At 41.0% G+C, this 27,962-nt stretch overlaps 2 protein-coding genes across 7 annotated transcripts in view; one reads left to right on the plus strand and one right to left on the minus strand.

Moving 5' to 3' along the window:
* POLK (DNA polymerase kappa) overlaps positions 1-4,674 on the minus strand; it is a 35,131-nt gene extending 30,457 nt beyond the window's left edge. Inside the window, exons 1-2 of one of the 5 annotated variants that reach the window (XM_068667505.1) lie at positions 4,237-4,414; positions 4,098-4,148 (exon numbers count right to left, since the gene is read on the minus strand). The gene's annotated coding sequence lies outside the window, so the exon portion shown is untranslated. The other 4 variants (XM_068667503.1, XM_068667504.1, XM_068667506.1 and 1 more) reach the window with 4 other exon arrangements.
* A 211-nt stretch (positions 4,675-4,885) lies between these two features.
* Positions 4,886-27,962, plus strand: part of CERT1 (ceramide transporter 1) — a 79,032-nt gene continuing 55,955 nt past the window's right edge. For both annotated transcript variants that reach the window (XM_068667507.1, XM_068667508.1), the window contains exons 1-2: positions 4,886-5,124; positions 8,453-8,587. In XM_068667507.1, the coding sequence (XP_068523608.1) occupies positions 5,029-5,124; positions 8,453-8,587 (231 nt within the window). In that variant the 5' untranslated portion in view covers positions 4,886-5,028. The remainder of the gene's footprint in view (positions 5,125-8,452; positions 8,588-27,962) is intronic.

Genomic DNA, 27,962 nt, shown 5'->3' on the forward strand with positions numbered 1-27,962 from the left:
TTCAAGAGTAGCTCTCAAACCCAACCCTTCAAATGTCTCCCTTGGACTGGAAATTATTATTGCGAGAAACCACATCATGGGCCACCTCAGAACAAAGCTGCTGGGTGCTAATGAAACACTGCTAAAAGTAATAAACAGACTACAACAGACCTTCTCATTATGACCACAACTCACTCAAATCAACATTTCAAATGGGCACAACATTCCTCCCCCCTCCCCCAAATTTCTAGTTAAGATAGAGCATGTGGCCACACAGCAACAATTCTTATTCCACTCCCTGTACAGAAGCATCTTCATCTAGGCTGTGCGCGTAACTGCCTGAAGTACCATCATTAAAGAACAGAACCCCAGCTATGACAGCTGGGTATAGGAACTAACACAACGGAGCCAGGCCAAGTGAACAATGGCTTTCCCACAAATGCTTTGCTTTATTTATTGACTTTCTAAGACAAGAACAACCATATATTCAAACTAGCAAAGCTCAAACCCACTACTATATTTTTAACATCTCCAATACTTAAAAGGTTACACTACAAACTCCAGTAGTGCATTTGATTTCATTCTACTTGACTGAGCCACTACTTGGGTGATTTAAGAATTTTATCCTGACCAGGAATGTTACATTATATCATTTGCAGCAGAAAAGTCTTTATTACACCTGTCTTTACTGAGTATTCATTCAGCAAGGAAACATTGCAGCCAGTGGCAAATTTAACAAACTCTGTAACTCTTAATTCTTTGTAAAAACACATTTCCCAACCAATAATTTAAGTATGAGTTGCTCTTACAGTCTTTGCTTCTCAGCAGGAGAAACCACCAACAGACACGTGCAAGCAAGCACATCAGTCTGTCCTTCTGAACTACCGGATCAATTCTTTTCAGCCACAAGTGGGTTGGTAGTTACTAGAGCCCTAGATACTCAGCAGTCCCCAGAAGAGGACTCATGTCAATTTTAATCCCATAGGGATTAAAAAAACAGAGCTGCCAGGCAGAACTGTGCAACAGTGTTATTAGCAGGTAAACATACACAATGTTAACCACCCAGGTTCTGTACTAGCAATATTCAAAACTGCTACTGTGTCACTGCTTTGTCTCAATGGATCATAAAATGTTATTAGTTCTCTGGAATAGATAATCTCCTAAGAAACATCTAAGTACTATTTATAATTGTAATCAGCTGAGGTATGTGATTAATTAATCACGCTGAGCATAACACTTAGGGCCAAGATTCACAGAACTTAAAATTCAGAGTGCCCACCCAAGCTGACAGCCCAATGGGACTATTTTTCAAGTATTGGCTGACACAACAAATTTTATGAAAACTTTGATCCTATCCAAGTACCTAGGAACTGGCTTTCAAAAAAGAGCCCTAGAATTATGTCTTTTCAGAAATAATTGGCTTGCAAATTACAGACAATCCAAGCCTTTTAAAAATTAATTCACACTGCACAATAAACAGAAAGAGACTGCTTCTGACAACGCCCAAAATAAAAATGTCAAAATACATATTGTATGCCATTCATTAAACTATTTGAATAGTTCTTCACAACCAGCTAAGCTAAACAAGTGGACTATCTATCCCCTATTAATTTTCTGCAGGCAAGACGTGGTACGGTTCTGCTGCAAATCCTGCTTTCAGCTCCTCTATCGCTATGTTCTGAAAACCTCAAGGTTTTAAGTCTTCAGAGTATATTCCAAGGGAAAAAGACTGCTGTGAATATGTTCTCTTGTCTCTATTCAACAGTTCACAGAATCTTCTAAACTGAAAAAGACTAATCGCAAGTTTTTAACCAATGTTTCCTTGTATTTCTAGATTATTGGAAACAAATGCTTTATTTTTTTTAAGACAGAAAGAAAATAATAAAGGAACTAAACTATTATGAACATTCATCCATAAGAAATATATCAGAAGTGGTGAAGTTACCTGCAATTGTGTTATTACAGAGATGTGCTCACTGTTTATATATTCACAATTAGCAGTCATCTTTTGTTTAAATGTTTTACTTAAAAGCAAAAATCCTAACACAGAGATTACAATTATTTTACAAAAAAGTCTGAATCATTTATATCTGAGAGCCTGTATTGCTAGGCAATATGCTCTTCTACAAACAAACAAAATTCCTTCAAAAATCTTTTAAGAAAAATAGTCCTATATTTGAGAACAAGTTTTAACTACCAGCATGAACATACTAAAAAATACACTAATGACGGAAGTGTTTTAGTAACATACAGCGAACACACCACAGCTGAAGGTACAATAAATAATACAGGAAATAAAAGACATATAAAAAGCAAGAAAAAATCAGATAGTTATAAAGTGACTAATTTAATGATGTTTACAAGTAACATCTTTAGAAGTAAAACTCCAAAAATGCATTTTTGTATTACACTTAGTACATCAGCAATACAGAACAATAGCATCTGTTCCAGTATTCTAAGAAAGGTGATGATTGCTTCCGATTATAACGGTGATTTGTAAACTGCTCACAATCTAATACATTGGGAATAAAGGCTGGATACAAGAAAGAGCTTGTGATGGAAGAATGAATACAGCAATGAAGCACAAAATAAAGGCTCGGTGGAAAAGGCACAGGAGGAGGTACAGCAGAGCGTGTAGTCAACATCAGTGCATCAGTTTGATCACCTTCATTTACTGTGGCTTTGGTTTGCATCACAGATGGGCCTCGAAGCATGCAAATCAGATTCTTCTCACACTTAACTGGAAGACTCTAATTCCAGAGCATACCTGATGCATTCCAATTGCTAATGGAGACTCCCAACATGGGACCAGACTAGAGCTAGTCTGAAGAAAAACCTCTAAAAATATAAACAGGATGAACTGAAGATCTGCAGCACCAAATTTTTCCTTTGCACATCTACTCCCACTGCACCACAGTACTTGCCCATGCAGATGTGACCCAATCTCACTAAAAGCAATAGGCAACTAGTCGTATATGAAAAGGATGGTCAGAACTTTAGCAAGAAGATGTAATTTGTCTCAGGTTAGTCACAATCTCAATACACCTGTTTAAAGAACATCAGCTGGTGACATTATGGAAAAAAAAAAAAAAAGGTGATGACAAGTTAGGAATATGTGGCAGATATAAAAATGAACAAGCAGAGAACAAGAAGAGCATCTGCAACTATGGTGACAATCCCAGACAGAAAATGCGAGGGTGCGTGGCTACCTGAGTACACATCACTGCCATTGCCAAAAGGCTTGTTCAGACATGTCTCTTCACTCCCTACTCTCAATGAGAACAGATAAAGAAATAAATTCAGAATGTAATGAGGAAAAAAGAGCTACCTTTAAAAGTGATGCCACTTAACTTTATCAATATACTGCTGAGAAGAGCTATAAATTGTTCTTATACATGCATATACATACATACATACATATATATATATACACACATATAAAACTCAGACATCCTGTTTGCTTAACACTTGGAGTACATTGCAGCAGATGCTAAGGACAAATACCTTCATTTCTTTCCAAACAGCTACTGAAGCAAAGAACATAATTTCTCAACAACTTTCTATGTTAGAAAGTTGTCAAAAATAGTATCCACAATGAACTGGTAAGAAATATTTCTGTGCATTCCAATGATTAAACAAGTATTAAAACGTCTACGACTGCCCTCTATTTCTAATTGTTGAGGGTAATTATGTTGCTTTACCACTCACTCAGTGCCACAGATGTACATTCATGGTGAGTATCTTAATGCCAACGACTGAGACGGTTAAAGTTATTTAAATTTTAGCTGCCCCATATACAGATAATGCACTTAGACAGGTATCTTGATGGCAAGAGCTCTTTCGATAGCTAGTCCTCAAGGGAAACTTTCAAGAAGCGTAACATGGAAAAATTACGCCATGATTTGTCACAGGGAGTTAGAGAAAATTTGACAGCGTCATTACGTTGATGCTGTAGGTTTGAATGAAATTATTTAAGCTTCAAAAGAAAATAATAAGTAATAAGCAAAAAGATGAGCCAGCACAAATACGAAGCTCCTGCCATGTCCCTGTATCGGCTCGCAGGCTGCTAAGCGACGAACTCGCTTTCTTTCCAGAAATATTACTACCTCCATAAATACCGGCAAAGTCGTACGCCTCGGGTGGAGCTCTGGCGAAGAAATAACACCGAACTGCCCAAAAAAATACATAAAAACGAAGAGGTGTTATTGCATCCCCGTGCCTACAGAACCAGCGGCCAGGCACACGAGACGCGGATACCTCACGGCTCGGGCGGGCTTCGGGCCGCCGCCTGTGGCTCGGCTGCCCCCCGCAGCGGGCGGGCAGCCCCCACACGCCGACAACGGCCGGGACGGGGCCGGGCACGGCGCGGCGGAGCCCCGTTACCGACAGCGGAGCCCCGTTACCGGCAGCGGCCGGGCCGGGCCGTGCCGCCCCCCCTCACCTCAGCGGGCAGCGCCTCCCGCCCCTTCCTGCGGCCCCGCCGCCGCCATCTTTGTCCCGGGAAAGGGCTGGCGGCTCGCCCGCCGGCGGCACCCAGCGCTTCTCGCGGGCGGGGAGCGAGCCTCGGCGCCTCTCCCAGCCCTCACGGAGTGCCGCCCAGGCGCTTCCCTTGATTAACAAAGGAGCCCTGCGGCACCCGGCCCCGAAGGGCGAAAAGCGGCGAGGCCAAGATGGCGCCAGGCGGGAGGGAGGGAAGGGGGAGGACTACAACTCCCGGCAGGCACCGCGCGGGGCGGGGCGGGGCGGGCGAGGAGCGGCGGCGCGCACCCGCCTCGCCTAAGATGGCGGCGGCGGCGCGCGGGGCGGAGTGAGCGGCGGGCGGGAGCGCGCTCGCCCCGCCCCCCTCCGCCACCTCCGTGTTGTGGCTCCTGCCGCCGGCCGGGGCCGCGCCGAGGTGGGGCGGGGAGGGGAAGGAGACAGAGAGAAGGAGGAGAAAAAGGAGGAGAAAAGAGGAGGAGGAGGAGAGCCCGGAGCCGCCGCCACTCGTCCGTTGGGGCTGGAGGACGCCGAGGCTGCGGCGGGCGGGGGCCGCCGGGCTGCCGGGTCCCCATGTCGGACAACCAGAGCTGGAACTCCTCCGGCTCCGAGGAGGACCCCGAGACCGAGCTCGGGCTGCCCGTGGAGCTCTGCGGGGTGCTCAGCAAGGTGAGGGAGGCGCCGCCGGGAGCAGCAGCAGCAGGAGGAGGAGGAGGAGGAGGAGGAGGAGGAGGAAGGCGGCGAGCACCGGGACGCGGCTCCCCGCGCGGGGCCTGGCGGCGGCTCCGGAGCCCCCGCGGGAGGCGCTGGCGCGGCCTCGGCCCCGGCCGGGCGGGAGGGAGCGGAGGGGAGGGAGGGGAAGGGAGGGGAAGGGAAGGGAAGGCGGCCGGGCCCCCCCCTGCCCCCCGGCGCCGAGCTCAGCCCCCCCCGGCTGCCCCCGCTGCCCGCGGGCTGCCAGCGCCCCTGCGGCCGGAGATATCGGGGCGGCAGAGGAAGGAAAATGGCACTAGGGCTCGCTTCCCTTTTTAACTACCAGCGTTGCTGTTCTCTTTTATTTTTTCTTTTTCTTTTTTTATTCTCCTTTTATCGCTGGAAATGAGATGACTTGCATGTATGCGTCGGGTGGTACCGGGAAATCTTATTTGGGGGGGGGGGGGGGGGGGCGATTTTAAAGTTGTGTGCAGAATTAATAAGCGTGACATCAAATTTTTCTTCATTTATTTATTTATTCAGAAAGTACCCTCACGGTAACAATTAAACACCGTCAGAATTAAACCGCTACGTTGCGAATTTCTTTTCCCCGTCCTGTGCGGTGGGGGCAGGCATCAGCCCCTGCCGAAGGCGCAGGTCATGGGATACCGAGATCACAGCCCGGCCCCGGGGGCTGAGACAAGGGGCATCGCAGGGCCGCTGCCCTGCTTTTTGCAGGAGGCTTCCAGCCTGGAAATGTGCCTAAGCCCGGAGATGGGGGGAGTGGGGAGGAGAGAGGAAAGGCCGTGGCTCTCATCCGTGAGATCCCCTCGTCTCTAGTGGATGGGGAGGGAGAAGGTGAGGCAGACTTGAGGTGTTGGCTCAGATAAAACACGGTGATTTGGTTTAGTAGGGTAGGTTTTTTTTTTTTTTTCCTTTACGAAGTTTTCCTTCTGTTAGGTGATTCTCACCGTTGGAAACTGTAATGTTTGTGAGATGTAGTTAATTTTAATGTTGACGAATTATTTGCTTTGCTGAGTCTGGGTGCTGTTCCTTACCGGAGTAACAGGTGAAGCCACGGCCTCTTTGTAAATTCATAATGTGCGTATGTGCAAGCTTTATATGGTTCTAGATGGTTGTGGAGAGTAGCTGATGGTGCCTTTACTGTGAGAACACAGGATGCAATCTCGTCGCGCGGTCATGTGTGTCATGCATTCGAGAACAGTGAAACCTGTTGCAGTGAATATTGAGGGATAATTTTACCTTTTGTTGATGCCTCAATAATACCTGAGATGAACTAATTAAAACGAAATGGTACCGTTTCAAACTTACTACTAAGCATATATTTGTCTTTAAAAACTTACTGTCTATAATTACATTATAAATCGATGAAAGTACGCAGCAGCTCTCTGTCTGCTCAGGAGTGTTTCAATTGTTCTGCCCTTGGTAAAGAGAGAAGGCTTTAAAGGACAGGGAATAATTTGGTAAGAGAAGCTTATAATAAGTATGTTTTACCAGTCTCTTTAAATGTTTAAGAACTCTAGGTTTTTTTCCATTGTATTTCCTGCTCACAGTTTTAAGGTGGATCCAGAGAACTTTGACATGGAAATGTTTTGATGCACAGGAACCCACATGCTTTAAGCAGTGGCCTTTTGTTTGCCAAGACCTTTTTTTCTATCAAGTATACTTCGAGGCGTCTTTTAATTCGTGTGACATTTCGATTGCAACAGCAAATGTTGATTGCAGCAGCAAATGCAACACTGACTGCTATATTTACCTCACTTAACTGTGTCAAAGAAGGAAAGGTCCTTTCCTCCCTGTCCCTTGCTCTTTTGCCCAAGATAACTTTGGACTCTGTATTTTACGTCTGGTAGGAGCAAGGAATATAACAGAGCAGAAGAGAGGAAGTCAGTGAGTGCTAATACCTCCAGTGATGGCTGGTGTTGCCAGTTCGTGTACTAAGCTCAGCTGAGGCATTCTTTGAGAGATTCTGAACTCAGCAATATGATATATTAGGAGATTGTAAAAGGCTTTATCTTTGGCAAGCAAATGTAGTGTCCTACCTATGCTTGAAAATGGTTAGCAATTTCTCAGGTGATAGTTTGTTTTTCCTTCTTAGTACTTAGCACTCGTTATTGTTATTTATTATAGTTAACATGCAGTTATGGGACGTGCATTAATTAACATATGTAGTATAATGTAGAAACTAGCCCATTAATCCACATGCTCCCCCTCCCTGTTAATATGTTACAAAATGGTGTGTAATGGTTAGAATTAAATGTTAAAAAGATGTTTTAAACTTGCTTCTCGTAGCTCTTATCAAAGAACAGTTGTCATGAACATGTTGAAATGCTTGCATGATAAAACTGTTCTCAATGCTTTTTTTTTCCTGTTCATATTATTATCTAATTTGTTATTTTTTGCCCTGTGATTGAAGACCAGAGTTACAGAACAGTTGTGATACTCTGTGCTGTATGCTTCTACAGGGTGCAGTTTAGTTCTGTTGGGAAGCCGTAGCAAATATAACGTGCTAATAAGCAGGACTCTATTAGTCACTTGTAAGTAGATCTTTGTATGATGTATCCAGGACTTGTTCCTGGAATGTAAATTTCACTGCATATATGAATGTCTAGTCCCTAGAAAAATCGTAGTATCAGGATGATTGGAAGTCTGCTGACAAGCAATTATCTTCCTAATGTTTAAGTGGTTATGGAATTAAAACCTAAAGCAATATCTGCAGGCAGTATTGAATTGATAAAGAACTGATTACCCTAGACACTATAATAGTTATATGCTATACTGGTGGGATAATGGTACATGTGTGTTTACATGAAAATAATGAGAAACTTCATCAGAATCAGTTTGGTAGAAATTATCTTGTATATGGAAGAATTTTTTCCATGTTCTACTTAAGTTTCTTTTTGTTTAATTCAAATTTTAAGTCAGATGGCTAAACTGAGCTTAGCGGTTAATGTTTGGTTTTCCCCCTCCCCCTTCCACAATGTGTTATCGGTGTGTTTGATACCTGTATTTAAGTGGCCTTGGCAACAGTGTTGCAACCAAGACATCTGTTATCTTACTGTTCTTTTGAAACAACTGCTTTTTAGCACCTTACTTCTGTGGTTTGCAAAAGAGATTTTTAAGAGCTCTGAGATGATGAAGAATGATCTCAATAGGGAAGAACTTTTTTTTTAAAAAAAGAAAACTTTTTACGAACTCTTTCCTGGTGCTTAAAAGCCTAAAATATCAACAAAATTCTTTTATTGTTATTCTTCTACTAGCAGATCTTTATTTATTTATTTTACAGTGGACCAACTATATTCATGGGTGGCAAGATCGATGGGTAGTTCTGAAAAGCAACACACTCAGTTATTACAAGTCTGAAGATGAAACAGAATATGGCTGCAGAGGCTCTATCTGTCTGAGCAAGGCTGTGATTACAGTAAGTACTATTCCAATATTGCTATCTTTTCATGTTTTAGGGGTGTTACTGTGGTTGTAGGCTAATGTTTAGCAAAAGCAAGTATGAGTACAGCAAATAATTCTATTAGGTCATTTAATATTAAGTTAGTGATATCAGTGCAACACAAGCAGGGTGGAGAGTTCCTAATAAGAAAACAGGCTGTTTTCATTGGAGATTGCAGTACGCAGCTTTTCATCTATTACACTCAAGGTTTCTATGCACAGGGGTACAATTTCTCTGTGGAAGAGGCACTGTTTTCCAAGGAGTCAGTCTATAACACAGAAACAACTTAGCAAAGGAGGTCGCATACGTCACAAAGGCCTTGCACTTTGCATTGGAAAGAGAGTAGTATTTCTTTGACTTCTGACTTTCTGAATATGAATAACATTTCCTGAAGAAAATGTTCTACTACTTCTTCCTCTGAACAAAGAAGTGTGATATTTGTTGCTGTTTCTTCCTAATGCTTAGAGATACAGTATTATGCTGATAACAGAGAACCTACGTACAGATGAAATCTGAAAATGAAGTAGCCATACAAAATAAAGAAAAAAAATCTGTTCTTTGCAGCTTTCAGAATTTTATATATATTAATTTTGATTAATCCTTCCTAAAAATAATGCTGTAGCTTTTCAGTTAGTCTTACAAGGTCCAGGTATGTAACAGAAAACATGCACACTCAGCTCTCTCAACCCTTCTTTGTATAAGATATTTCCCTCTGATCTTTGTGGCCCTCCTCTGGACTTCTTTCTTCTCTGTAGCACATAAGTGTACAAGAGCAATAGTATTTAATCTTATTCCACCAAACATGTTTTCAAGATGAATTGAGGATGACAATGGAGATGTTTTCTTAATCTTCAGTTTACAAATAGTTGTGTAATTTCAGAAAATATTGGCTTGAAAAAACGTGGATGGATTGATTATATGAACAGTGCGTTTTTGGAAAGCAGATTTTTATATTTAGATATATGACAGGTGCTGTAGTCACCTAAAAAGTAAAAGAAATTACTTTTTTTTAAAGGTCTTTCTTAAACTGATTAAACTTCTAAATTTGCTCAAGATTTGACTTATTCAGGAATGTTCAATGCATAACAGCAGCCTTTACACATACCTGTTTGAATATACTTGTGTAAGTCTAGTAGTACCGGCTTCTGATCAGGAACTCCATCAAAGTCTTGTGTTCACTTGTGAGAAGCATGATATATCTGTCAGGCAGAAATAGGAAGATGGTAGCAAAGAGGTGGGCCAACAGAGATCTAGAAAAATGTTTTAGAGCATATCTCAGCAGCTTGAATTCCAGTTCTGGCATTGGAGTGAAAGATTATAGCAATGCTGACATTGCTGCTGGAATGTTTCTGTATATTGCACTTTGTGAAGGGAAGTTCAGGAACATCTCATGTTCTGACTAGGAAGTGTGTAACACTGGAACTCTTACAGATAGATGGCTTTTTTTCCTGTCTTCTGTCTGACATTTCTTGGAGTTGAATCACTGTGGGTTTTTTTCAGTTCTTGCGTCTCTTGAGGATATAGAAAAAAACACAATGTTGGGGAAAGAACAAAATGTGGGTACAGTTCTGAAAGTTTAGTGTGATATTTTAGTTCAGTTTTCATTAAGGATCATGGATTTTGAGGGATATTTGACACTTAAGTTTCATTGTAGTTTGAACTGGCATCTCCGAAACTTGGTAAACGTCTGATTACTTGTAGCTGCAGTTAATGATTACTGTTTAAGTACTAGAGGTTCAGAAATACTAATAGATCAGTTCTGGCCTCTCGAGGACATAGAAATTTACTTCTGAAATTGTCATGAAACACTTGTTTTTCTGAAGCTCTTCGTCTGGGCCATAGTTTTGGAATGAATGCTTCTGGTTTAATAAGTGTTTGGTAACAAAGATAGTAGGTGGGTTTTTTTTGTTTTTTCTAATCAGCTTTTAATAGTAGAAAAGGCATTATGCTCAAAGATAAATGTTTAGAATATTCTTCCTGTAGTATGTAGTTAATCTTGACTTCTATGTCCTTGTAATATCTTAACACTCAAAGTTCGTTAGAATGCATTTAATGGCTGAATATCTTTTTTCTACAGTCTCTAACTGCCGTAAACTTAGTTTTCCTTGATCTTCCTGATCCAGAGTCAGGTACAATAACTATCTCCCTCCTAACCTGGTGTATTACAAGAAGTTTTTCTTTAGTGTAAAGCCAGACAGGGTGATATTGTATGGTGTTGATGTCTATAATATTTCCTTGTAGGAAAGGAGGCTTGGATTCTTACAAAGCTTTCTTTTAGGTGTTCATATTAGGTGTGCACATATTTGGTTTCGACTGGGGACATAATGATTTTTGATGAGTACTTATTGCTGCTAGTAGCATATAATGTACGCATTTTTGTTGATGTATAAGCATAAACAGAAAGCTGCTGTCACTGAGTAGTCTCACTGTATTTTCAGCAATTAAGATTACCATAATGATTAGTCATAGTATTAATTATGAGACATTAAATTTGTATTCAGAAAGCCATAGTCCCTTCTTGTCTTCTTTTTTCATTCCTATCACATTGGGCAGAGATGCAGAGATTGATAGATAATTCTACAGGGATATTTTATAAGATGATGCTTGTTTCTTTCCTCTTTATTTAATGAAAGGAATACTTGTTAAATCAGCTCACTGAAATAGCTTCTTCAGATATTTTAAGTGTAGAATTATTATGTCACCTCTCCAGAACAGGTATGTTTCTGTGGCAGTAGTCTCCAATTCAATGGAAACATGGGATTTAATTGGGCTATTGGCAATATTAACTGCTGAAACTTAGAGTTGACTCCTCAGAAATAGGGGACCAAAGGACGAGTATTCAAAGTACACTGGCTGGATCACATTAAGCAAAGAACTGTCAAGAATTAGCCATGTGCATCAGGTTTTAAGAGAGGAAAGTGAAAGTCAATAGCTGATGCTGATTTGTTTTCAGTCAGATAATGAAAAACATTGAAGGTATTCATCTGGTTTATAACAGAATGGAGGCTTGAGCTCAAGACTTCTGCTATGTGGTCAAGGCTTGAGAAGTCCTGAGTAGTATAAAAAGTTGATACACACGCAGACTTAAGTTTTGTTCTATTACTCTATCCTAGACATCCTAAAGGGATGAACAATTGGCTGATGGATCAGGATCAAGGAGTTACAGTAAATGCAGTTACATCAGGCTGGCTGTCAGTCACTATGGGGTTCCACAGGGCTCTATTTTAGGGCCAGTTTTCTTCAGTGTTTTCATAAATGACTTGGATGCAGGACTTGAAGATGTACTGAGTAAGTTTGCAGCTGACATTAAATTGGGAGGAGCTGTTGACTCCTTCAGGGATTGAGAGGCCTTGCATGTGGATCTTGACAGGTTAGAGGTCTGGGCAGTCAACAACCGCATGAAATTTTACAAGAGCATGTGCCAGATTCTGTACCTGGGATGGGGCAACCCTGGCTATGTACCCAGATTGGGGGACAAGAGGCTGGAGAGCAGCCCAAAAGAAGGATCTGGAGTTTCTGGTCGACAGCAAGCTGAACAGGAGCCAGCAGTGTGCCCTGGCAGCCAGGAGGGGCAACCCTGCCCTGGGGTGCATCAGGCCCAGCACTGCCAGCTGGTGGGGGAAGGGATTGTCCTGCTCTGCTCTGCGCTGGGCGGCCTCACCGCGAGCACCGTGCCCAGTTTGGGGTGCCACAGTATAAGAAGGACATAACACTATTAGAGAGGGCAACAAAGGTGGTGAAGGGTCTAGAGGGCAAGAAGTATGAGGAGCAGCTGAGGCCCCTTGGTGTGCTCAGCCCCAAGCAGAGCAGGCTGAGGGGAGGCCTCATGGCGGCCTGCAGCTCCCTCAGGAGGGGAGCGGAGGGGCAGGCGCTGAGCTCTGCTCTCTGGGGACAGCGACAGGACCCGAGGGAACGGCATGGAGCTGGGACAGGGGAGGGTCAGGCTGGGGGTTAGGGAAAGGGTCTGCACCCAGAGGGTGCAGAGTCCCAGACTACTGGAGTTCAAGAAGTGTTTGGACAATGGTCTCAGACATATGGTTTTATTTTTGGGTGGTCTTGTCCAGAGCCAGCAACTAGAATTGATCCTTGTTGTCCCTTCCAATATGGGATATTCTGTGATTCTTAAAATACTGCTGCAGTTGATTGTCAGGTGGTATTTATTAAAGATATCCTTCATTACCATAAAACCTTATAGTTGTTTCATTCCTAAAGTCAAGCTTTCAATGGAGACTTCTGTGCAGATGGTTAGGAGTGGGTGTTGATGGCATGCTTGTAGAGGTGGATCTGTGGGCTTCAGCTTTGGAGTTGGAAAGGGCCAGGGTCTGCCACTGAAAACACACAAACACTTTGTAAGGTTGGAAATCCAACTTCCAGTAAAATTGGCCTTTCACATTGTAATATTTTTTCCTTGATTACCATGTTTATCCTGATGGTGCCATCACTGCTTTTGAATAAAGGTATTTATACCATCTCATCCAATGATGACATGATGTATCAAGAAGTTTCATAGTATGTGTGGAACAGCTTAAGCTGGAAGAGACCTCTGGAGGTCATCTGCTCTACCTGTCCAGCTCCAGACAGCTTAACTGAAAGGCCAGCGCTAATTTAATCCTGGTGGAACATATATTTTATATATTTTCAAACCTGTTTGCAAATTCTTAATATTAATGTATATCTCACGAGTTCTACAGTTTTCCCCAAAGGACTTGGATGGTCCTTCGGGAGAAATACATAAAAATCTGTATGGTGAATATTGAAAAACACTTAAAATATCATGTTTGACAGCTTTTAAGAATGTTTAGTCTTGTGTGCACTTTTTTTTTTTTTTTTTTTTCCTCTCTAGAGGTAGCTATCCACACAGGAAGAGTTCAAAAACTTACTTTCCATAATGATTTTGAGCTCTTCTTCAGGACTCATACCTGCCATTTTCTAATCCAGTGGTTAGTCTTCAATTTATTTTACTTCCTGCATTACTGATGCAGAAAAACATTTTGATTTCTAATTTGGTAGCTTAATCAAGATGTAATAACTGTGATGTAATGTTTGTTTTTTTGGTTATAATGAGATAATAGACACTTATGTCAAAATCTTAATAGAAATATGCTATTGGCTATTTGACTTTAAGAACACTTTGTTCTGTTGCAAAGAGACATTTAGGTAGTTCTGTAGCAAATGCCTCAACTAGGATTAACAAATGAATGCAGTGTGAGTAGTGAAGGTATTTTCAGTGAACTAGTTTGTTTCCAGAAACAGTGATTAGGAGAAACTGTTGCTTAGTGAAGGCAAGTAATTGTTTTACATTAATATACAAATTGCAAGTCATTCCTCTTCTGAATGGACTTCTAAAAGAGTACATTTTTCTGACTTCTGTTGCTTGTGTATATCTGCAGCTAGGGGAAGACAAGAAGATAGAAAATGAAGTCTACCTGAAAGACATCCTATTTGGTTGGCACAAATTTTGTTGGCAATTCAACCTGTGAATAGTCTTAGCTCTTTTTTCCTGAATAACAATAAATTGCTATTGTAAAGAACTTAGTAAATATTTGTGTTATAAAGTAGAGGCGAAATAAACTTGTTTTAGCTACAGTTTACCAAAAGAACGTGAGCACTATACATCAGAGCTAAACTGACAGCTTACAATTCTAAGCTTCTCTCCTGACCCATATTCTGAAGAAAGTGAGATTTTTCTTTCCAATAATCAGCCTCTAATAATAAATAAAATCCCTGCCTTTTAGAAAGGTATTGGAAGTTGAATAGTTACCCTTTGATTAGCATTATATTCAGTTTAAGTATAGTAGTATAATGTTGGCCACCACTAATAATTGGACACTTGTGAGCAGAAGCACAGATAGTTTTAAAAATAGATTGACAAATTTACAGCGTATGCTTCAAACATTTATCTTTCTCAGATACCGAAGCTTTCTGTGGGAGCTTTTAAACAGATTTTAAACTACAAATACTTAGTATTTAAAATAGATTTTTTTACTTGAAGGAAATGTCAATGCAAAGCAAATAGTATTGCTTAAAGTATTTTTACGTGACGAATGATACATTGCAAAGTACTGTCAAAAGGTTACCATGACATTACATTAACAGTACATCGGTATTTCTTTAAATTGTATAAAACATGAAATGTAATTGTGTGTTGGAAGCTGTTGGAATGGTAACATGTAGAAGTGGATCCACTTGGAGGAATAAAGCAGGTAAACTTTAGATTTTTCTAGCTACTGCTCTGAACTTTGATCCAACAGAGCTGCATATGATAAAAGAAGAAGAATGTAATTATGGCTTTTATCTGCTGATAGGTTTTAGTCAGCTGCTGGTGAAGTTGAATGTGAAATGATAGATTTCAGTTGGTGAAAGCTTTTGTAAAAAAAAGCTAATATATAAATTGGTGCCCTAGGCAGAAATACCATAGCAGTAAATTTGTAATAATTGCTGATTGCTTAAAAATACATTAATTTGTTTCCAGCTGTTGGAAAACAGTCTGGTTTAGTATGAAGTGATGCACATTTAATTAATTCGTTTTCTGTAACTTGATAAAGTGCTTCCTCAGCCATAATCTTTTCTAAAAAGATGACCCAAGTAAACTAAGGCGTAGAAAATAAGCTGTATCTAGATAGGGGTTTATTTAAGACACCAGACAATTAGTACTTTTAGACTTCAGTTTGTACCGTAAATAATCAAATTGTTACTTCTGGTTTGGTGGAAGATCTCAAGTTGATGATAGAGAAGTGTTGATGGAGATTCCATGCAGCATGTCCAGAAAGCCCTACAGAGCCGCATGCAGTCAGGAATACATACTCATATCTGAAAAACCTGAGGCAATTGTATTTTGGAGAGGAAAGTGCCAAAGAGCAGTAGAAGAGTGATGGAGAGAAAAGTTGATGCCTAGGAGATGATGATACTGGGAGTTGCTGCAGCAGGCAGAGGTTTTCTTGGAACATGGGATTCTCCCAGGCAGTTATTTTTAGCATTTGCATTCTCTGTATGAACCTGTATATGAATCTGACAGTCTTTGAATCTGAACCAGCAATGGATAGGTTGATGTTCAAAGTGAAAATGTCAGAATGTTCCTGTATGTTTATGAAAGTGCAACTGATTCTTGGCAATCAAAAAGCCAAGAATACTTGGGCGTTGTGGGTAAAAAAAATAAAAAAAATAAAAAAAAAAATAGAAGGCTTCTTCTGTAGTATGTATTGAGGGAATTAAGTCAGAAGTGGAAAAATAAGCATCCAATTCAGTTTAAATGAAGCTGTTTATATTATGATGAAGAATTCCATAATGAACGGGGGGGGGAGGTCTCTAATGTGTAGTAAATAGCCAAATATTTTAGGATTGCCCAACGTTGCTGAGTAATTCTTCTTTAGTACTTAAATGTAATCATGTTACCACACACTTGAAACTGGGGCTGTAATCCAACAGTACTTCTGTCAACTTTTTATTGTCAATTAGAATATTGTTTCTCCCCTTGAGTTTTTCTTTATTAAGAGAATTAAATTTTAAGTGTTCATGATTTGACATCTAATTCAGGATCATAATTCTTGCCCATGGGTTATATCTGAGCATTTGGTATTATTGCTACAGTTTTATTATTCAGAATTTTTTCCTTATTGTTTCTAATCCATACTCTTGCTCAATATGAATCTTTGTCTTAATGAGATTGATTTATAGTTAATTTAGTTAGTGGATACAGTTGGTTCATGTGTCGCCTCCCCTCCAGGGGCTTAGGGTTGCTCAACTGTCCTGCTATGCAACCTGTTCTTGATTATCTGTCTTGTGACAGCCATTAATAGCATTTTTAACATCTCTGCTGAGGATTTGTGCAATCCTCATTTTCTGATACACATTCCAGGAATGCCAAGTAAAAGGGTCAGAATACTCACTTAGTCTACCAATGTGCTGCTGCACAGTGTTTTGCTGCCTCTTAAAGTTGCTAACTCATTACCTTTTGGCCTCTGTTCATACAAGAAAATAATTCTTCACGGATGACTTAGTTAGTGTTGGTTCTGCTTCTTCAAGTTCATCTTTCTGCCTCCTCTTTTTAGACAAACTTCAGTAACTGCTTTCACTGTTACTTACAAATTCTAATCAATGTGGTTTAGATCAAATCTGTCAGGCTTCAGCCACTCCTTAGTCTGTTTGGAATGTTTTTCCACTCAGTTAAGTCCATCATTCCCCAGTTACAAGGAGTGGTTGAACAGAATTTGCCACCCCAAGTCTCAAAGCACTTAGGAACCCAGATTGTTTTGTGACTTGTCTAATGTATACTTAAAGCTTTTTTTTTTTTGAGTTGCAGGAGAAAAATTGATTAAAAACAAAATGCATGTACATATGTGGATATGTACATTAATTCCTTGATACACGTACACAATTGCATTAAAGATAACTGAGATGGAAGTGTTTAGGCTGGCAAATCAGGTCAGTTTTAAACTTCAGAACAAAAATTCTTAGGCTGACATTCATTAGCAACATGCTCTATGCTTGTAATTCTTACACATTGTTAATTATCACTATACATTAGTTATTACATACTAACCATTATCATTATGTATTCAGAGTAGTCAGTTTTTAATAATTATATCCTAGATTACCTGTAAGTATGCAGTACCATGAAGCCAATGACATGTAACTAGTCTGACATCTTTGCTCTTAAAGGTGTTTGAGGTCTTTTCCAACCTAAATGATTGTATGATTCTTGATGGTCCTCATGGCTGAGACCAAGATGACCCCAAGGGAGAGTTCCTTAATAACGAAGAGAGGGACTGGGGTGGGATGTGACAGGGCGGTCAGGCACTGAATTGAAGTAGGCATCTTCAGCCACCTCCTAGTTTGGGATCTCTTAATAAAATCATTTGCTTTCTGGATGATTCCTGTTCCAGGGGTTGCAGCGTGTTACCTTCCCATGCTGCAGAAGGTGACTCCCTGTTGCTCATCAGTTCTGGTGTTCACCCCAGGCCCCCGTGTAGCTGCTGATACTTAGAGCAAAAGCAGTCTTCCCAGTTCTGGAGGATGCACTTTCTCACTGACAGTAATTGACCATTAATGAGTTGTGTATGGTTCATGCAGCCACTGCTTTTAGTCTGTGCTCCTGTTTTCAAAGCCTTTGTTATCTAGTGTTTAAACTGTACAGTCCTAATAAGAGACACCTGGTACCAAGCCCTAGCTCACAGAATGAGTTTGCATGAGTTGTTGATAAGCCTAGCAGATCAGGACTGGGGCCTTGCATAACACCTGTGGCCTATTGCAAATAATGGTAATAGTGCATTTATAGAAAAGTATATACGGTTGTATTGAATTGTATTTAATTTCTTATGCTTGGATTCAAAATAAGTTAATCTTAAAGTCTGCGTAGTGTGCTGCTTTCACGGCTATGGCAGGCCTCTGCTTAAGCTGCGACCCCCCCAGCCTTCATAGGGTGGGAACACTCCATTCCCATCACCAGGAATCTGAGTCCAAGATGCTGTACACAGCATCTCTGGCACAACAGTACTGCTGCAAGCAGGGCTTTTCTGTTAAGGTAGAGCATTCTGTGTGGGTGTTGCCTCGTGGTTTTCTTGTGAAATCCGTACAGGACTTTTGCTGCTGCCAGTGTATGCACTGCTTTAGGCTCAAACATTGCACACTGTAATATATAATATGAGGTAACAAAAAGATAATTGATAGAAAAGCAGGGATTTAGGGGTGCAGCGGTGTGTGACTCCTTTTCCTATATTTGATTGTCCAATTGAAAAAAAGCAATATGCATAGTTTCTGTACTTGATTGTTAATATAAAGTGGCCTTGTTTCCTGCTTGAGTAATAATTCCTTAGCTTGTTGCTGTATATGAGATTCCTAATGAGTTTAACTCGGTGATTTCAAATTATTTCTAAGTTGAGTTTTTTTTACAGGTAATAGAAGTCAGATGTTTTTCCATGGCTGATGCATGATGTCTGTAGATATTGCAAACATTTTATTCCTAATAGGTACAGTAGAAGCATCACTTGCTGCATCCCATCTGCCAGGGGACTAGGTTTTCTGGTCTAATTCCTATTACAAGTCATTGTTTTTTTCCATAGGCAGTTGGGAATAGCACACATCAGTCATGGTTGCATATAAACCAACACAGCAGGACTCGATGCTACAGAATAATTGCATGTTCTTAACAGGAAAATAACTGGATAAAGTACTAACCAATTGGGTGCTGCAAGACTATAGGATAGCTGTTCCATACAAGCTACTAAAAATTACTTTTAATACGATTATCTGTTTTATCTGAACCCTTATGCTGGGTGTGCAGAAAACCAGATTAACCAGGTTCTTTCTTGAGAACTCTAGGCTTGAAATTCAAAATGCGGTTTAACTACTAAGGTAACACATACATGATATACTTGTTCCAGACTTGAAAAGGTGATTTTCAGATGAGAGGGCTTCTTTGCAATGGATTAAACCAAGCTGACATTCCAGTTTTTATAGCGTGCTAACAAGCAAATACTAAATTACATTCAGTATTCTTCTACTTTCGTGGGTGCAGCAGGACTCTACTTTGGAAAGGCAAAATAATTATTTTAAAAAGTGTTTATTACATATTTGAAAGGCAGTTATCCTAACCTAAGATCTTAAATGCAGTATTTGGGAAGTAGCAAAGAATGTAAAAACATTTAATAGGCTGTTATATTTTTAAACCTGTTTCCTTGCTAAGATTTTTTTCTGTGTGCAAATGTGCCACTATGAGAAAGCTCTGTCTGCCAAAACAGTAAAGAATGTCGTAGGCTGCAAAACACGGGACAGCTAATAGTTTGTTCATTACTACATTTAAAAGATAAAATGTCTCACTTCTGTCTTCTGATATTGTGTAAAAATACCACTAATTTAACTAAAAAGTGGGTTATTTTTGTTTAAGAAAAACAGTAAGTAAAGACAAGACATTCTAGTTTAGTTTTTTTTCTGTGAAGCTTTGCCTGGATTTTGGAATTCAGAAAATGAAACTAGCATTTTGTACTGTATTGTGAATTTTGCCTGTCCCTAATTCAGTGGCTTTCAGGGATCTACATGGATTTTGGTTTAGGAAAATAGTTTCGCAATGAAGTGAATTCGTACTTGCCACAGCTCTTGGGTTTTAAGTACAGTTTGAATAAAATGTATGATGAAAAGTGACTTCTAACACTTTCTCTAAGCTAATTCCATCTTGAGAATTGCATCTAGGTTATCTAATGATTTTTATTTTTTTTTTAATTTTGTAAAATTAAAGTAATGACTTAGTAATTTTAATGTTTTTTATTACTAAGCCAAACACCTTCAAAAATAACTCCTGAATACAAAAGGATTCTGGTACAACTTTATAATGGTATTGGGGGTCTGTGGCAGTGTTTGGTAGTGGTGAGGGTGTATTGGGCTTCTGTGACAAGGTTTTGGCTCTGGAAGTGTTGCAGGGTGGCCTTTGTGAGCAGTGCCCAGCAGCTGCCCTATGTCAGATCAGAGCCAGCTCCACAAGGGACCTGCTGCTGGCCAGAGCCGAGCCAGGGAGCAACGCTGGTTGGACCCTTGGGAGGGGGACCATGGGGGACCTGTGCTGGAGCAGTTTGCTCCTGGGGGATGGATGGACCCCGTGGGACGGAGCAGTGTGGGAGCAGTGCTTGGAGAGCTGCTGCCTGTGGGCAGCCCCCGCAGGATCAGTTTGTTAAGGACGGCATCCCGTGGGAGGGACCCCACGGGAAGCAGGGACAGAGAGGGACCATGAAGGAGCGGTGGAGACAAAGCCCTGACCACAACCCCCATTCTCCGTTCTCCTCTGTGGCAGGGGGAGGAAGAGGTAGAAGATGATGGATGGGGGAAGGTGTTTGTAGTTTGCTTTGAGTTCTCCCTGTTCTAGTCTGTTAGCAAAAGGCAATTAATTACATGAATCTCCCTATGCTGAGTATGTTTTGCTTGTAACAATAATTGGTGAGTGATTTCCCTGTCCTTATCTCAGTCCTGTGAGCCTTTTTTCATCATATTTCCTCCATATTTCCTCCCCCCTCTTCTTCTGAGGAGGGCAAGTGAGAGAGCAGTGTGGTAGTTTATCTATCTATCAGCATGAAACCACCACATGGGGGCTGCAGGGTCCTCTGTGAGGAGGGGCTGTGGGCTGCCCTGTGCTGGCCACAGCTGCTTCCAGCTGCCCCCACAGACTCTGTCAGTCAGAGACACTGCTGTTGCAGTGAAAGCATGTTAAGGAATGGGCAAAAAAGCTGTGCAGCAGTATATGAGAGGTATGAGAAAACTGAAACAACCCTGTCAAAACACATCAGAGAATGAGGAGGTCCTCCATGCACCAGGGCAGAGATTCCCATGTGATCTGTGGAGGAGACCGTGGTGCAGCATGCATTTCCTTACAGCCCATGTTGAGGGTGATGGGAGAGCAGATATCCACACTGCAGCCTAGGGAGGACCCCATGCTGCTGTAGGTGGATCTTCCATGAAGGAAGGCAGACCTGCAGGGGAGGGGTGTGAGGAACCACAGAATCATTAAGGTTGGAGAAGACCTCCAAGATCATCTGGTCTAGCCATCCCCCTATCACCAATATCACCCACTAAAGGATGTGATGGCAGAGCCATGCTGTTGTGGGCTGACCACAACCCCCATACCCCATCCCCTGCTCTTCTGGGTGGGTGAAGAGGAAATAGAAGAGTCAGTAATGTAGGAGTAAAGCTGAACCTGAGAAAGGATAGTGCAGGGGAAGGTATTTGCAGTTTCGTCAGTTTCTTACAATCCAACTCTATTTTTAATTGGCACTACTTGTTCTATCTAATTGGCTCTCTTTTAATTCTTAATTTGTATTTAAATATATAAATTTATTTTCACTGAGTTGAGCCTGTTTTGCCCTCGATGATGGTGGGTACGTTGTCTCCCTGTCTTCTGTCCTGACCCGCAAACTTATCATCTTATTTTCTATGCTTATTTTCTATGTTAAGGGTGGGGAGTGAGAGAACAGCCAGGTGGGGTCTGGCAGCCATCCGAGGTCAACCCACCATGATAATCTAGGAAGTTATAGACGTGGCTTGTGACTAATGCACCTCTTTCAAAGAGCGGGAAGGGACAAGGTTTGTTCATAAGCAGAGGCAGGGCTTTTGCTGCATGTAGCTGAACTTTAGGTAAGGAAGAGGTGTCTAAAAGAAAAATATAGTGATGATGCTAGTTAAGAGAAAATAATGTCAAGACAGAGTAACAACCAGAAGACCATTTGGACTAACATTGTTCAGGCTGTGTTCTGGAAACTGAGTGGTGATTCCAGAGTGAAATACATTAAGTTGACAAAAATAATTCTCATTGGTATTTATCAGAACAAGACAGATCACGTGTTTAGACCTGTGTTGTCAAGTAACATTCTTACCAAGCATAGGATTCATTAGTGAAACAGATATTGATTCAAATGAGATTTTTTGGTTGATGATTAAGTGCTACTCATTATTTATAACTTCAAAAATGTACATCTGTTAGTTCATCTCACTATCTTCTGTTCAATATTTTTTCACAAATTATTGTTTTCAATCACTTTAAATGTTGTGAGAATGGGATATAATTCCTCTGCAGTTTGAATCTATCATGGAATGAAATGCTTTAGAAAAAGTATTTTAAGATGTACGCTTCTTGAAACTTGGCTAAGGTTTTTCACTTTATTTTTTAGCTCAATAATCACAGCCTTTGTAAATTCCAAATGCTGATTTTCACATGGGAGCTGAAGTATATTTTTCATGTGTACTTCTAAAATTAAGAATTTACACTGTGTGATTGAAGGAATTAAAGTAACATTTTACCTTTAGTTTTTTGATAGTACTTCAACACAAGCACCTTTAGAAACTGTTCAGATAACTTTTTTCCTTCCCGGCATCAGATACGTTCTCATACTCATTTGTTCCAACAGTCGAAATACTCATCTTGGTTTTAGTCTCACCTCTGAAACTGCGGTGTGTTATTTTTATGTGCTGCCTACTATTGTGCCTACAGCCACTAAAAATGGTGGAGTAATGAAGTCTTCATTTGATTTTGCTACCTGTTGATTTTACGTTGCTTTCACCAGCATCCTCTCTTTCTATTGCATGAGATAAGCTACTTCTTAAGGACCTCAGAGTCATATTTCTGTAGCTCATCATATAAGATACTAGGCCTTTTCTCTTTAACATGAAGTGGTAGTTTTGTCCACCACTTCATAACTTATCAACTATGTGTGTGTCCCTTTGTTTATTTTTCCACCTCCTGTTGTGAGAAGCATCCCTTGCCTATGTGCAAAGTCATCCTTTTAAAGTTTGTTTTAAAAAGTAACATCAGGTCTTGGATGAAGCTTAAAGTATTCTGACACTGCTTCTACCCCTCTATCCTTTCTTGTCCTACAGATACTGTCTGGGGATGATATCTAGATGGAAGCTAGAGAGAGGATAGAGGGGGTTCTGGCATTCGAATGAATACATGCAGGCCTGGAACCTATCAAATGACCTATGAGAACACATGCAGACATGTAGATTTTTACGTGGTAGCTGCTCTGACATATTTCGTCTGGCTGAAGTAGAAGCTTGTTCCAGTACTATGGAACTGGAGTATTTCAGGAGGTTGCAGAATGAGGCAGAAAGAAGAATTTCTCCTGAATTCCATGGGAATGAAGAAAAAATAATAAACTGGTGGATAAATGGTACCTTGCATTTTAGGAAAGGAACACTGTTGACATATGAAAAGAGTGTATATTCAGCCCTGTTGAACTGACAGACATCAGTGTGATAGCCTGGCTCGCATGTTGTTTTCTAGGGCATGATTGCTCGTGTCTGCTTTTATTAGAAAACTTAGGTTGCAATTGGTTGAGACTACTGCCGTTAAAGGGTTTTTCAGGCTCGTGAGTGTGAAGATGCTTGCAGATACAGCATCAGGGTTTCAAAGTGGTATTTTCATGCTTTCTCATCAGAGGAAGGCAATATGCACTAACTCAACTCACTTCCTAAATATAATAAAAGTGATCTTACGGAGGTTTGCCTCCATACAGAGCTGAGGCACCAAAAAAGCAACCCTCTGAGCATGGCTGAGAGTGTTTGAATCAATGGAACATAAGCCAAACATTTCAAATTCTATTTATATAGGCAGAAGAATCTTATACTAGGTGAGTTTTCCTTATATGAGACTTATGTTTTTAGAAGCTGAGAATTAATGTTTTAATAGCTTTAGTCTGTTTTGAGGCACATAAATTATAGCTATTTAAAAAAGCAAACAACTTCCATTACAAAAACCAAAAGTTTTCTTTGCTTTCTCAATTTTCAATTAACCTTTTAATTTTTTTTACTGCCACCTTCCTACATGGAAAATGAATAAGAAGCTCTGTTAACTTGCTTTAAACTATACTAAGAGAAGAGGTGAAAACAGTTTTCATGTTTTAGCTCAAACCTATCACTAAGGTCTTTGGTAGTGATTAAAACTAAATGATATCGGAGCCATTCAGCCCACGCAAGTTTTCTCCATGAAAAGAATTTCGTAAAACATAATTAAGTAAAATTAAATATATTTTTACTTAAGTAAAACAAAAGGCATTGCTTTAGAAAAATACATTTTCTGAAGCCAGGATTACTCACAATTTTGCAACAGTTTTATTAGAGAGACTACAACAGGTAGTATTTAATATTTTCTTCCATTGTAAAATTATTCTTGTATAGATATGGTTCTTCTGTGAGGTCATATGGCTGTGATAACGCAATCCACAGAAAAGTAACATGTTCTAGCAGAATGAATGTGAATATTGTTATTGCGAGGTTTTCTGGAATATGGCTTGAAACTAGAATTTACAGATCAAGAATATAGTGAAGTATCAATTATATACAGCAGCAGAACAGGTTTGCACATTTAATTGTGGACAAAATCAATGTGCAGCTACACTATACTCTTTCTTTCTTGGTCTTGTGTGGAAAAAATCGGCCTACTGCCATCACAAAAACAATAAACTGTGTCCAACTTCAGTAATTTTTTTTTTTTACTGCTGAATTAGGTAAGCACTGCATTTATCTTTACTTGTATACTTTATTTTGGAGTATAACTGGAGTATAACTGGTGTATTGCAAGCTGCAGTTTTCTCCATAGCAGTATATGGCATGGCTTTATTAACAGCTGAGCAGCAGTGGCACTCAGGTAACATTGCCTCACACTTACATCACACTGGTGCTAGTGTTGTTACTGTTTGAGAGACCTAGAGGGTGGTGATTCTCACTGGAGGCCTGTATTTTGCCTAATGTTCTAGTTCCCTGTTCAGTATTTCTTAATACAAAAATATACTTTGGAATCTTAAGCCAAATCACTTCAGGTAGGTTTTATATCCGCAGTGTGAATAACTATACAAGTGCAGTTGATAGCTGTGATGTGCAGACTTGAGTTGGATCTATTAGAACTGCCTCGAGCTTCCTCCTGCAGAGACAATACAATGTAGAGTATTGAGAGGCTAGACTAGCAAGCAAAATTTCCTTCATTCGGGTATTCTGTGCCCCACTGGTGTGTTCTTGAGGGTTATGAAGTATACAAAAGCACTTAAACCTCTCTGTGTGTTTTGCCTGAAGGACTTAAACCACTATTTTTCAAGCAAATGCTGCTCCAATACTTGTTTCATGAATACCTCAAACGAGAGCTGTAGCAGGAAGAATCCTGTAGCAGTGCAGTCAGCTATGACTCATGAGACCTGAGCTGGCTTCAGACTTACTCAGTAACTGTAGCCAAGTAAATGTTTCTTCATGTAAATTGACCATGCCTGCTCAGAATTTAAGAGTTGATACCAGTTGTTTTAACCCAGAAGGACTGGGGATACCTGAATTCTTTTACTTGCCTTTATTTCGGTAGATTTTTCTGCAGATGCCTCAGAAGAAAGCTTAGGAGGCATACAGAAAGGACATTTGTGGATGCTGGAGGCCTATTTCTTGTAGAGTATTCTTGCATGAAATTGATTCAGGTATTTTTCTTTGAAATGCTGGCTCTCGAACAAGCCCTTGGCAAACACAGGCTTACTCTGCCTCAGTCTTGTAACGGCTGCTAAACTCACCTTTGAAAAACTCTCTAAATGTTTTTTGAATGCTCCTGCTCAGTGTCATGTTAGTCTGGGTTTTGTTCCCCACTGATCTCTCAGTTTGTGTGTGTATGCTGCTTGAGGTTGCTGTTGGGGTAGAAGATGGTAGGAGAGAGCATTAGAAGTTCTCCAACCTGCTTTAGTTCCTGAGGGTAGATGGTGACTCTTTGCTTTCTACTTCCTCATGTGACTAAAACATTCCTCTCTTCCTTGTTTTATCTTGATTGTGAAAAGGCAGCAGAACATACCTTGCCATCAGCACAGGTCCTCAGCTTGTTACACATGAAAATTATCCTGTTTTATCCCTCCAGTGTCTTGTCAGGTGGCTGTCTGAGAGCTATACCACTTTATAATCACTTCTGAGCATATGGAGGAAAGTGAATGCTAAGCTAGGAGCAATGACCTTCAGAAAAAAAAGATGTAGGTGAAATAAGGTGAGATCTACAGGAAGAAAGTGAAGGGGAGAAGAAAGGAAAAACTCAAGCTGTGAGGAAAGATTCAAACTAGTTGGGGGGGATGGATGATGATAGCAGGATGAAGGACAGACCTGACAAGTGGTGTATAATACTTCTTTGCTAGATGCAACTAGAGAAAAGAAAACATCTATAGCAAGAGGGGGAAGCCAAGGAAGTTTGTCCAGAGCTCAGCAGTAAGGAGAATTTAACAGCACCAAAAAGCTATGCTTTCACGTTGCACAGTTATAAATAAAAATAAAATATGAACTCATTCTGGGTTGAGTAAGGGGTTAATGAACAATTTTTTCTGGGTTAAAGAAAGAGCAGGTCACTTGTGATTCAGGTGTTTTATTTGTTCTTGATAAAATGCATTTAGAGAACTTGACTTTGACATTAAATGAATGCTAAACAAGGACTTAGTGGGTTCTTATGGTAGAGTCCATCTTAAAAAGAAAAGAAAAATGAAGAAAATAAGGAAATTAATGCAAATGATTGTAGTTGCTGGGAAAAAAAAAACGGATCCTCATCTGTATTGTAATTACATATTAATCAACTATATTTACTACAAAAATAGGGAGTATGGTTTTGACAAAAGTGAAACGTGTTATGCCTACAAGACTTCCTTTTGATGCAGTATTTGACATTTAGTAGAGATTTCTTATCTTCAAGCAACTTGTCTGACAGGAGCACTGGTTTAGCTGGGTTTTATTAACACAAAATTGCAGTGAGCTTAGTATAACCCTGTGGTAGTTTCTAACTGATGACTAGCTTAGCTCCACCACTTTGTGCCTTCCTTTGTGCTCCTCAAAAGACTGTGAGGAGGAAATATGGTGAAAAAAGGCTCACAGGACTGAGATAAGGACAAGGACATAACTCGCCAATTATTGTCACAAGCAAAACAGCATAGGGAGATTCATGTAATTAATTGCCTTTTGCTAACAGACTAGAACAGGGAGAACTCAAAGCAAACTACAAACACCTTCCCCCATCCATCATCTTCTACCTCTTCCTCCCCTTGTCCCAGAGAAGAATGGGGAATGGGGGCTGCGGTCAGTCCCTGATGCTTTGTCTCCACCGCTCCTTCACAGTCCCTTTCTGCCCCTGCACCATGGGGTCCCTCCCACGGGATGCCGTCCTTCCTGAACTGATCCTGCGGGGGCTGCCCACAGGCAGCAGCTCTTCAAGCACTGCTCCCACACAGCTCTGTCCCACGGGGTCCATCCACGGGGTCCATCCATCCCCCAGGAGCAAACTGCTCCAGCACGGGTCCCCCACGGGTGGGGGCAGCTCCCCCCAGACCCCCTGCTCCTGCATGGGCTCCTCTCCACGGGCTGCAGCTCCGGCCCGGGGCCTGCTCCTGCGGGGGCTCTCCATGGGCTGCAGCCTCCTCCAGGCCACATCCACCTGCTCCACCGGGGGCTCCTCCACCCATGGGGGGGCTGCAGCGTGGAGATCTGCTCCATGTGGGACCCATGGGCTGCAGGGGGACAGCCTGCTCCACCAGGGGCCTCTCCCTGCACAGCCGGCAGGGGAACTGCTGCTGCCTGCCTGCAGCACCTCCTGCCCTCCTGCTGCACTCACCTGGGGGGCTGCAGGGCTGCTGCTCACTCCTCTCTCCCAGCTGCTGTTGCACAGCAGTTTTTCTCCCTTTCTTCAGTCTGTCTTCAGTCTGTTCTCTCAGAGGCCCAAGTAGCATCGCTCTCTGGCCAACAGCGGGTCCCTTTTGGAGCGTCTGGAGCTGGCTCTGATCTGACATGGGGGCAGCTGCTGGGCTTTTCTCATAGAGGCCACCCTGCAGCCTCCACTACCAAAACCTTGGTAAGCCCAATGTAAGCCCTGGATCTGATTTTTAGA

Source organism: Anas acuta, chromosome Z (assembly GCF_963932015.1).
Source record: "Anas acuta chromosome Z, bAnaAcu1.1, whole genome shotgun sequence".
In the NCBI taxonomy this organism is placed as follows: domain Eukaryota; kingdom Metazoa; phylum Chordata; class Aves; order Anseriformes; family Anatidae; genus Anas; species Anas acuta.